At 51.3% G+C, this 11,922-nt stretch overlaps 3 protein-coding genes across 3 annotated transcripts; 2 read left to right on the top strand and 1 right to left on the bottom strand.

The window, feature by feature from the left end:
• Positions 1-322: 322 nt before the first annotated feature.
• Positions 323-772, top strand: PG998_002984 (uncharacterized protein; the record flags this gene model as incomplete). The annotated part of the gene is made up of 2 exons (XM_066869802.1): positions 323-415; positions 485-772. 2 exons carry the CDS (start codon positions 323-325, stop codon positions 770-772), a joined length of 381 nt encoding a protein of 126 aa, XP_066733552.1.
• Positions 773-3,578: 2,806 nt separating this feature from the next.
• PG998_002983 (uncharacterized protein) lies at positions 3,579-5,512 on the bottom strand (the record flags this gene model as incomplete). The annotated part of the gene is made up of 6 exons (XM_066869801.1): positions 3,579-3,704; positions 3,769-3,980; positions 4,065-4,187; positions 4,287-5,207; positions 5,316-5,335; positions 5,430-5,512. The coding sequence occupies 6 exons, from the start codon at positions 5,510-5,512 to the stop codon at positions 3,579-3,581; spliced, it is 1,485 nt and encodes a 494-aa protein (XP_066733551.1).
• Positions 5,513-10,784: 5,272 nt separating this feature from the next.
• PG998_002982 (uncharacterized protein) lies at positions 10,785-11,655 on the top strand (the record flags this gene model as incomplete). The annotated part of the gene is made up of 3 exons (XM_066869800.1): positions 10,785-10,899; positions 11,165-11,315; positions 11,388-11,655. The coding sequence occupies 3 exons, from the start codon at positions 10,785-10,787 to the stop codon at positions 11,653-11,655; spliced, it is 534 nt and encodes a 177-aa protein (XP_066733550.1).
• Between the last annotated feature and the right edge of the window lie 267 nt (positions 11,656-11,922).

Here is an 11,922-nt window from a genome sequence, read left to right as displayed (position 1 = left end):
TATCGCACGCCAGTGCGATGGAGGCTTTTTCGTGATTATTTCTATCTTGGCCTGCATTGAGGGATGACAGCATGATGGCATGACGAATAGGATATTCTGGAGCTTTCTCTCTGTCTCTCTTTCTCGTCTCATTTGTTTGTATGGCTGATACATGATACTGCATTTTATTTCTCTTCTTTGCTCGAGTGTGGGTTCGATTAGCTAGCGTGTTATCCTTGCATTTGGTCGGATAGGGGGAAAAGCAAGGTCTGTTTCTTTTCTTTTCTTTGCATACATACTTCCTCGGATGTTCCTCGCTCTTGTGCGGACGATGTCGCGCGTGATGGGAAGATATCGAATGTTAGTGATCGACGGGTACGAGAGCCATGCTTCGGCCGAGTTCAACGCGTTCTGCAAGCGGAAGGACATGATCACGGTCTCCATGCCCCCGCACTCGTTGCATCTACTTCAGCCACTTGATGTTGGGTGTTTTAGCCCGTTATAGCGGGCGTACGGTCGCGAAATCGAAGGGCTTATGAAGTCATTTGTTAACCGCATCACCAAGGCCGAGTTTCTTATCGCCTTCCTGGCCGCATTTTTGAAGGGTTTTACGCGCGAGAACGTCCAGGCTGGATTCAGCGGGGCTGATTTAGTACCTCTCGACCCGAACAGAATTCTCGCGAAGCTGGATGTGAGGTTATCGACACCTTCACCACATCCCGCCACCCTGCTGGCGAACACCGAATGGGCCTCAGACGCCACACAGCCCGATAGAGGCAACTTCGCAGTCTGAATTCATTCGGAAACGAGTCCGGCATCATCAGGGAAGCTCCCCGACACCAATTATTGAGGCAATTACTCAGCTTGAAAAAGGTTCCAGGGTATTTACAACGAGAACGCCCTCATCAAGGCCAGGATCAATAGCCTTGAAGAGGCCAACGTCGCCCTCGCAAAACATCGGAAAGCAAAAAGAACTCGTGTCAAGGATGGAGGAACACTTTCCTTCGACGAAGCACAAGATATTCTAGATCAAAAAGACGCTGATGCGCAGTTAAGAGAGGAAACGCGTGCGAGTAGCAGTCGCGCAACGCGGTCGCGACCGCGCGAAAGGCGCTGCGGCAACTGCGGAAAGGCTGGTCATAATGCGCGCACCTGTAAAGTGAATGTATAAAGCATTAAAGAATTAGATTCCGGTTGGTTTACATTGATTTACGGCGTTGCGGTTGCGTAATTGATTGATTCGTAGCGAATGTGCCGAGAGGTGCGCGCTTCGATTGTGACCCACGTTATGTCGAATCAGGAAATCAAAAGCATATTGTTTCCAACATTGTAGCCGGGATGGAGAAAAGTAATTCGAGGAACCGGAGGCGATGCGACAGGAAACGACTGTGCTCGCGGTTTCAAAGTTTGTTCGGAGTTGGTCATCGCATCACAGCTTGCGCTGGTTCATTGTTGATATTGAGGCAAAATACAGGATGGTACCAGAGGAACTTGCACTAGTTGTTGGCACAAGCTGGCCAATCCGAACGGCGTCTTTGATATTCCGGTCCATACCTGGAAACCCTCTTAGCATGGTGGGGTAGAACGCCCCGCAAAAAGGAGTTCCCTCTTACATCTTCAGGTGTACTGGATCCCCACGCACCAACGGATGGGAACAGCTATGCGCGTTTTGTTTTATTTTATTATTTTATGTCTGGATGGCTGCACTAGTGAGCTGCGACTCCGAGCCTCCCGCGGGGCATGAGGACGTACCGGGCTAATCTAACTATCCTATCTCTATGTATACAACAAAGGAGGATTATCCGACAGAATCGGTTGGGCTTTCGCCATTTCTATAGCAGCTTTCTCCCTCGGCCGGTTGAGGGCAGCCATCTGCAGGGACTGTTAGCTTCCCAGTGAAGCCTTTCCATAGATCTGTTATACATGCGAAAGCATGCATAACCTAGGGTTCCCCTGCCACGTGGCCCGCGTCAGCGGGGCTTTGCGTCAAGGAGGGGATTTCCGGGGGCCGACCGTCCGTCCTACGCATCCAAAGAGCCGTAATTTGGTGCGGGGCTAGCTCTCGGTTGTAGCACCGTTTCGTAGTGCTACGGTATCTCCTGAAGATTTGGAAATCAAAAGTAAACGCCCCAACCCCCTTATTACTAGAAGCGGATAGGACGCAGAACGGAATAATACAGAGACAAGACATAGAAGAGTAGATGCTAAAGGAAAAAGGAAAAGGAAAAGAGATATGGCGCATGTTCGGTCTCCCTTTACCTTGGGCAGATGTCGGTATAGAACTTGGTCGTGCGAAGGAGTGTTTGAAAGTCTTCCGGACTCCTCATAATCTGTAGCCTGTACGACCGCCATTCAGCGGCATTTCTGGGCTTCGTTCGCGGCTTTGCAGGCCATCGGTCGTAGGAGGCTTGTGCCTTCTTGCACCGGAATAGGTGTTCCGGATCTTTACGTCTGCCGCAGCTGCAATCGAGCTTGGCATCGTCATGCTCTCTCGCTCTATGGTACTAGGCAAAGTCGCCGTGCCCGGTTCGCACTGCCAAATACCTGTGTAGCATTCGCCTGCTTCGTATGTCCAGCTCCGGCGGGCATTTCCGGTGAGGAGCGGTCGGCGTCTCCTTTCCTTGCCGGCCAGAGCCGAATGTTGTGGTGCTTCCCGACAATGACATTGGTAAAATTAGAAAGGCAGACAATATGAAAGATGGCACTGATCGCGCCAAGCTAAAAGTATGTAAGTACATGAATACCGAAATTGGGGAAACAAGCCGGCGCAGATGTAAAATTGGCATTTCTGTGAAGGTAATGAAAATCACAAGCGTTTTCAGCAAAGCTTAGATCTGTTAGCACGCTAGTACGCACTACCAGCCCTACTAACGGGTGTTCATGGCAGCGACCCCGTTGGGGGAAAATAATCGGTCACCACACTCTTAGCGTCTGCTAGCTTTCAATTTTTACTGAGCTGGCCCCGCTTTACAACGCATGGACTGGAGGTGGGGAGACCTACGGTGGCGGGAAGCTAAAGGGGGCCCGGGTCGAAACCTTCTTGGTCCTTGAAGAAGTTGGGGACGTCTGGAAAGGACAGTGGTTGGTTCCGAGGCTGGAGCTGCGTTGCAGAAGGAGCGATGGTCTTGGGCGCAGTTGCAGGAGCGGGTGCAGGCGCGGGCGCCGTGGTGGCATGGCCTGCTGATGGTCGGGCCAGCCGTGGCTGGCGCGGACGCTGTGCACCGTATCGCTGCGAAGGGAGGATTTGAAAAAGAAAAAAAAAGGACGTCTCAGTCGGCATTTGCCATATGTGCGACTTCTCACCCTGCCTCCCTCCCTCCATTCTTGCTTATTAATTTCATCATTCTCAATAGAACACGGAGTAAAGTGTGTGTATGTTTTTGTGACCACATATACACATCTTCGGGGTTATATACAACTGTTCCGTCTTTCTTCTTAGCAACCGGATCTTTCTTTCTATCAAGTCGGTTCTAGGCTAAAGTACACATAAAGCAACACTGATTATCGTTATTTGTGGTAGTAGGGTCATGTCCAGAAAGTTCATACATCATTGGGTCCGTCGTGCATCTAGATTTTTTTCCCCTGTTAGTATTTGTTATCTAAAATCGAAAGCAAACTTGGGCATACTCACCAAGGAGGATCGCCAGAATTACTTGGGCAATCCTGTCGCAATAAAGGCCGTGGGGTCCAGCCAACTCTGTCAACAGAGACCACAGATGGGGTACCTGGTATTCTGTAAGTCTAAACCGGAACATGTCATAATTTTGCTAAGTCTTGGGGCTGAATTACCGAGTCTTGGGCGACTTCCCCGCGTTCAGATAGCAACGATAGATATTGGCGCAATTTACTCGTTGTTTCGGACGACCCTTCTACTTCCATTTCATCATAGCCACTATGGAAAAGCCAGTTGAAGGCGGTGCTAATGTCGCCCGCCTCTATTTGGATAGGGTCGAGGGCTTGCCCCTTCTCAAGATGCTCAATCTCAGCGATGTACTGCGACTCTAATGGGATGTTAGATTTGCGAGATGGACGACGCTGGATGTGTGGGAGGTGTGCTTGGAATCATGTAGGTAACCTTGACTTACTGGCAGCTTCTAAAAAACTCTCTTGCAATTCTCTGGAATCCCATCGCGACCAGCTGTCACTGTGATGTCGCAATTCCTGTACAACACTTCTCAAACGACGACCGCGACTCGCCCTCTGTGCCACTGTAGCATCATTACGTTAGCAGCCGATATGGTTGGTATTCTTGTTAACCTTCAATCCAGAATGGAGGGGAAGGTAATCAAAAGCTCGGAGCCACTTACTACCGGCCATGCTGCTTCTTTCGAATTGCGCCGTGTAGTACGCAATTACCATTCTGTCAAAGTCTGGAAAGCCAGCTGCTTTGGTGGCTTCTAGGATTGTCTTGAACCGAGCCGTGATTCCTTCGGCTGTCTTTGGTGGTGTTGACTCCTTGGTCGACCCAACCAACGACGGTGCCGAAGATGACTGCGGCGTCATAGACGATGACATGGAAGAGGGCATAGATTCTTCGGTCAGGGAGCTGTGGCGAGCTGCACTAGGGGAGCGACTTCCGGATGACAGCGATATTGAGGATGTTGATGATGGCGCCGAACGCCGGAGGGACGAAGTGTGGGTATTGTTTCTTATTGTTGAGTATTGTTGGGGTACGGGTTGAGGATATGGCATTCCTACATTCACTATGCTTGGATGCCGTTGATGGCTTTGTGGCTGATGGCTTTGTGGTTGCTGCATATGCTGCTGCATTGGGCTTGAGGAAGCGGAGGCTGCTAGCAACTCAGAGCGCATCTTGTCCAAATGGCCGGGACAAGGACCCGTAACATTATTGCAGGTACAGCTGGCCTGTATGGAGTAAGACGTGGCGCCTTGGTGGGACATGAGAGCATCGGTACCTGCTGGCATGCTCATCATCATGTGGTCGACGCCCATCCACGAAGGAATATGCTGCTGCTTGGGTGGCAAGGTACCGGCCATGAAGTATCCCTCCATCATAGTGTTGCCAGATGACGGCTCCGGACTGGAAGTTGGGCGGAGCTGGGGATCTACGAAAGTGAAGTCAAGCGCTGTATCATCTTCTGGCGGCTGATACAGTGCTTGATTCAGATCAACCGATGCTTGTTCCGGTTCATAGGCATCACCGTTTCCCTTCTGCGTTTCGCTGCTGTCGTCGGTGGCCACGTGAATGGTTCCTTTGAGTCTTTGGCCTAGAGAATCAAGGTGACCTCAAGTAAGCTCTCTGTCCTTCTTTATCTCTCTCTCTCTCTTGGTTTGACAATATTGAGCGCACGATTCGAAGTATCGGGTAAACATACGATGGTTACGCTGTGCTATTCTATTCTGAAGTCTAGAGTGTCGCTTGGTTAGTGGTGTTGATGATGGGTGGGTATTGATGAGCTTGGGATTCAGCACGGCTATGAGCAGCTTACCTCCGACGTTCTACAGACCTAGGGCTATTCGAGCGAGGATACTTCTTCTGCGTGGTGGTGGCGTCTCCCCTGCGCGAAGACATTCCTTATTTTTGGGTATGTATGGTAAGCAGAGCGGCCAAGTCGAGAAGGATATGAGAATTTCCACGGGACGGAGGTTTCGAATGCTTTGCAGACATGGCATACCAAGCCAAACCCCCTGAGATGCCACGGAAGAAACATATTTAACATAAAATCCAAACTAGGGGGTGTGCTCATGATCAAGCATGCCGAGAGACAGCATAATCGACAGCGAAACCAATGAGAGCAACAGTCATGAAGCTTGATACGAAACGTCCCAGCGTAAGGTCGTACAAGATAGAAGGGGTGTTGTTGAACCTGGCAGTCGGAACGGCTTCAGCCTCGCGCATCCTCCGCGTACAGGCATTGGCTATAGCACAATTTACATGGTTCTTTGCCATTCTGGAAGGATAGAGTTTAGATTAGTACGAGGAACCGTTGCGTTTTTCCGTTAAGGTTTATCAGAATGTAAAACACGCGCCTTCGCCATTGGGCCAAAAAAGCCGCCCAACCTTTAACTTGGGGTGGCGTGCCGTGCCTATGAGACTGCCAAGCCGACTACAACGGCGTTCGAGTCAGGCCCAATTTAAACAAGAGGATTGGTGCGGGGTGACGTTGAATCACATTACAATTGAAGCAGTCCGCTCCGCCCGCTGCCTGGTCATTCAAGGTTAATTGACCCACCGAGATTGTGACAAGATTGGCTTGGCGGAAGCAATGTTGTTTGGGATACCCAGCATCCTGGCCAGAGCGAAATTGGGCTGCCAAAAAGGGCGTAGATTGTTAGCCAAGGCTTTAGTACGTGTTCCACAGCTGATCGCTGATCAAGCTTTTCGAAGCAAACTGTGCCTTCCAGTCACCTTTGTGGCAGCGGGCTAGCCAGTTTAAAACATTAATTGATAGGTTGATAGGGAAGTTCCGCCCATTCACTCGGTACAGACCCCACTACTTCAGGTAGTTATGACGGGATTATACACATTCACCCAGGATAACGGGTTGTCTGGCCCGTGTGCGATGCATTACAGGGAGTCTTTTTTGGGGTCTCCTGCCATACTACGTATATTTCACAACAAGGGAGCATCAATTACGGCCTAGCCTGATCATACGGCCAGAACCCACCTTCGATCGGTACCATTATGCCCCGAAGCGGCTATGAGATCCTCAACGCCAGAGACTTACGAAAGGTAACCGACGATCTTCGCTTCAGAGAAGCACTAAGAAAACAAAAACCTGGCCAGCGCCCAGCAAGGCGATAGTAATCAACTCTCTAGCTAGATAGCTGCATACGGGCAATAGGCTTAATTTTTTTTATTTTAAAAAAAGGCGATAGTAAGGACAGACATTAGCGAAGGTAATTGGTCACAGTAATAACTGGGCCGCGTGACCTAGCGTCAGGAGCGAGGAGGGGATTAGATATGCGACGATGGACAGTCCACTTGTATTTTATATAGATACTCTGCCTCAGTCATCAATTCTAAGGATCCATCTTGTCCATTGACGAGACATTCGTCTGCGCGGCCTATTGCGAAGCATCAGTTGCACTCCTGGAGCACAAATCAGCTCTACGACCAAAGCTACGGTTGTTGCTTACTGTATCAACAGAAGCGAATCTTGTTACAGAAACTCACAAAGCGCCCCGGATGTCATCCCTTCCTAGATGGTGTACGGAACAGGGTCCAATATTTCATATCAGACCATCGGCACGGCATCATGGTACTTTTTCTGGCTACAAAGGGAAAGACATGGACCGAGGTTCAGCCACCGGTGTACCAGTCGCCTACAACGGAAATTTGATGTACAGAGTCCTGACTCAGAACAATTCTATAGTGGACTCTGCTGCCAAGAATTCGCACTTTATTTGACACAGATAAAGGGGCATCAGGCATTCAACACCTACTGACTCGGTAGAAACACTGATCCTTACTTTATCACCTCCTAAGCGAGACGCCAAGGCACTATTACGAACCATCCTGTTTCCTATCATCACCACGACATATCATGATCATGCGGCCAGAACTGACCTCGGAGTGGTACGAACATGCACCGTAGCTCCTATGAGATCGCCAACATGGAACACGCACTCAAGACACTTAACGACCTCCTCGTCGCAGAAAACCCATCGGTCGTAATCTGGAGAAGGGAAACGTGACTAATAAAAACCCAAAGAGCCCACTTCCTCTGACAAAGTGGGCGCGACCTTCGAAGTGGAAAAAGCAGAGCTGATCCATTTCCACCGTGGCAGACAACCCCTGCTGGACACCCTATCGATCCAGGGCACCGAGGTGATGCCCAAACCCGTGGTCCGCTGTCTCGGGATCTGGTTTGATTCTGGACTGTCGCTTCGGACCCACGTAGAAAAGCGACTGACCCTAGCCAACGGAGCTCTCCACGGCATCTAGCGCATCGCCCGCCGACGAAAAGGCCTCACACTGAACGCCCTGCGCCAGCTATACGTGGCCTGTGTAAGCTCGGTAGCCGACTATGGCTCCCTGCTCTGGTTCGGGCGGAGAGGCTGCCAATCCCTGTGGAAACAGTACCAAAAGCTCCAGAACCGAGCACTGGGCATGATTACGGGAGCTTTCCCCAGATCACCGACCAAGGCACTGGAGGTCGAGGCCGCACTACTGCCGCCGGAATGCAGGCATACGAAGCTCGCATACCAATATGCACTTCGCTTCACCAAGCTACCCCACAACCACCCCGTCAAACATGCCTTTACCAACCGACCACGAAACCAACCCGCTCTAGGGAACAGCTACAACTACGGTCTTTCTCAACCCTCAACGCCCTTCCTCACACAACTTCAGTCCCTCATTTTCTTGCTGATGAGTCTCTCGAAGTCACAGAACATAGAGAGGACGGACCAATCTTGGTTCCCGCCATGGTATAGCCCGCTCCTGCGCCCGGTTATTCTCAGCGTGGGGAAAGAGGAGGCAGCGAAGAGACATCGTGAACTCCTCCGAACGATCCCGCAGCACACAGCCATCATCTACACGGACGGCTCCTTCGACACCCGAGAGGACACGACGAGGGCTGCAGCGGGCCTCTGTTCCCTCACTCCGCACACGAGAGCAGCCAAATGCTACTCCTGGAATCTGGGCCCAGGCCTCCGGATTGCGGACGCAGAGCTCACATGCATACACAAAGCCCTGCGAATTGCCCGATCATGGAACGCTCCCTGCTATATCTTTACCGACAGCCAGGTCGCGCTCCGGCAGACGCAAGGAACTAGCTATCTGGCCAGGCAAGTGAACAGCATTGCAGAATCTCTCCAACATCCTGTCCAGCTCCATTGGTGTCCGGCGCACTGTGGGATCCGGGGCAACGACATTGCCGACAAGCTAGCGAAGAAGGGGCTTCTGAGGCCACTCCCACGACACGACCAGCAAGACCAGCTCGTATCCCTCAGCTGGCTGAAGAGCCAGATCCACCTAAAGGTGAAAGAAAGATGGAAGCAGCTGTGGGACCTTGAAGAACAGAATGAAGACCATGGCCGGCGCCTTCACGGCCTGGGGAAACAGTACCGACTGCGGACCAGAAAACCACCGAAGTTTACGCTGAAACCCTTCGACTACTCTTAATTCCCTCGGAGTGTCACGTCCGCGTATATCCAACTACGCACAGGCATATGACACATAGCAACTTACCTACGTCTCATAGGTAAAACCGACTCGGACGTTTGTAGATATTGTGGCAGAACGAGGCAGACGACAACTCATCTCCTGCTCTACTGTCGGCACTTCAGCAGACAGTGACAGCAGCTACGGAGGCAGCTCAGGGGGCTCCCTCTCACGACTAGCGTTCTTTTCACTACCATGCGTGGAAGGGGAGCTCTGCTCTGGTTTCTACGGGAAACAAAGCTTCCCTTTTGTTAACTACAACGAACAGGCTGTGCATGGACAGCAGGTTGAGCGATGGAATTTCTGGATTTGTACTCCCCTGGCTTTAAAGGAGTAAGCCCTCATCAGGGTTTGTCGTAATGTCTGTCATAGCTAGATAGCTGCAGACGGACAATTAACTTGCTTCAAAAAAAGAAAAAGAAAAAATGAGTAGGCGATATTCCGAAGGGTCCTCCAGGGGGTTAGTCGGAATAAAGATCTTTTCGAGCCATTCGATAACCGTATCATCCGTTATCCATCCATTCTCCGTTGCGGTAAAATGCCAGACCTTAAAGGGACCCAAATTAAGAGGAAACCATTGTTGTTGGACGGTCTTGCCGTTCCCAAGCGTAAGGTCTACCGTCCCAATCTCCCCTCTGCTCAACGGCCTATATCTGACGCCACGTGTAGAACACTTCCTTCCCGTCTACGGCGGCGTCGCATGCTTTCCTTCAACAGTATTAGCGTTGTTATGACAGCCAGAAATTGCCTGGTGCAGCGCCAAGCATGACTCGGAAGAAGCAATTACAGATGGCCTGCTGGCTTGAAACCGCTCAATCAGAGGGCGCACCACCTGATTCATTGGTTAGGATAGAGGAGTCCTGAAATGCGATTGGCTGGCAAAATGACATGTTTCTCACAGCCACGGTTATGTTCCCAAACAGTGACGGGCCACCCCTCTTTTTAAAGGAGATCTTGGCGAGTCGAAGACCGAGGGAACTGGGTCAATAGCCGAGTCAAGAAACGAACCAAGCATCCCAAGAAACTCCCCTATTGGTGTGGGGGATGGATGATCACCATCAGGTAACACGCAGGCAGTCGCTCTTAAGGCTAGCCGCTCACTAGTTCCAATCCGTTTCGGCCGGCGATGGGTGACAGTGTAATCCTGAAACCACCACAGTGTTGGGCTAGCCTTAGCGCATATTCGTGCGACCACGACCCACGCGCTGCCCCGGGAGTTTGGCTGCTGGGGCGCTTCGCCTTTCGCAGACTTGCAGCTGTGCAGAGCTGGGAGCGATTGCCGAGGCAGGTTTCAACGAGTTGATCGCGAAAGGTAATCTTTGCGGTGGTGGCCTACCCTTCCCCGCTTAAAAGCACCTTAGCAATTCGAGATACCACTGCCAAGCACCCATAAAGCTTCGGTACTAGTCCACGCCACAGTAATACATGTGGTGTAGAAGGAATCTCTTCCTTCTTCTGGTGATCGGTGCGACCGAGGTTTAAAGGAGGCATGCCTACTTTGGGTTATAGACGCGGACCGTGAGAGGCCTTATTGATATATACGTGACCCTTGGCAGCTATCCCTTGTCTTGACGGCCGGCGTCCAGAGCCGTGGGGTGCCGGAACTGTACGAATCTGTTCTATCGTGTGGCCTCCGTGTGTTTCAATGGGACATTCGAATTACAAACTTCGAACGATGAGCCTCCGTCGCCAAGTCACTTCATCCGAACTCACCATGTATAAAGATAATCATCACCGCCACCCTTCTGGAAATTTTGAAATGCAAGCTTCAGTCATACCATACCCAGCAGGTCTATCTCCATTCTCTTCCGGTTCCCCCGCCCTTCCATTTTTTCCAGCAATACCCCAGTCTGTTCCGCGAACGACCTAATCCATCTTACTCTATCAGATCACTCCGCGTCTTTTTCAGCTCAATCACTCAAACCGCAACCATGAAGTCCACTTTCTTTACCGCCCTTCCGTCTTACTAAGTCGCCTACACTCAGGGAACCATCTGTGGCCCCCAGACCTGCTCGGGCCTCAAATCCAACTTAAACAACGACGTTATCTGCCAAGGTGTTGGCGATCGTGATGGCTACGCCGCTGACCTTCCCAGCAACTTCTTGCCCAAGAACACCAATAGCGGCGCCATCGACGGTACCGTCAAGCTGATCAAGCAGGCTGCTTCTCAGTGCCCTGACTCCAACATCCTCCTCGCCGGCTACAGGTATCCTTCACCATCCCCTGCTTGGATCTCCTGAGTACCCCAGAGAAGCTAATATGATATCCCCCCACCCAGCCAAGGCAGTGCTGTCATGACCAACGCCATCCAGGCCCTCGGCGCCCAGACCAAGAACCAGGTCAAGGGTGTCGTCATGTACGGCTTCACCCGCAATGCCCAGGACAAGGGCCAGGTCCCCGGCTACCCCCAGAACCAAACCAAAGTCTTCTGCGCCGCCGGCGATCTAGTCTGCGTCAACACCCTCAACATCACCCCGGCCCACCTTACCTACGGTGTCAACGCGCCCGCGGCTACCCGGTTCTTGGCGGGAACCGTGAAGAACTAGACGGGGATGGGAGAGAACTCCACACCACCACCACTATTCACAGACTTTTGCCTCAGGATCAAACCCATTTTGGCCATATACCCCAGGTTTTTGAGGCATGGCGCTTGCTTTGTTAGGGGGATGGGCTAGTCCCAACTGTACTACACTTCTTCGCTGCGCGTTAGAAATTTTCTATAGCTGATCGCGGCTTCTCTTTGAATAACATTATTGTTATCGCATCTTCTCTGGTATCGTGATTTGTTGTAGGTGGCTGAAGTAAAGTTCATT

This window comes from Apiospora kogelbergensis, assembly GCF_038363985.1.
Source record: "Apiospora kogelbergensis strain CBS 113332 chromosome Unknown utg000002l_segment0_segment0, whole genome shotgun sequence".
Taxonomy (NCBI): Eukaryota; Fungi; Ascomycota; class Sordariomycetes; order Amphisphaeriales; family Apiosporaceae; genus Apiospora; species Apiospora kogelbergensis.
Note: the sequence above shows the minus strand (reverse complement) of the source record. Positions and strands in the feature narration are given on the sequence as shown.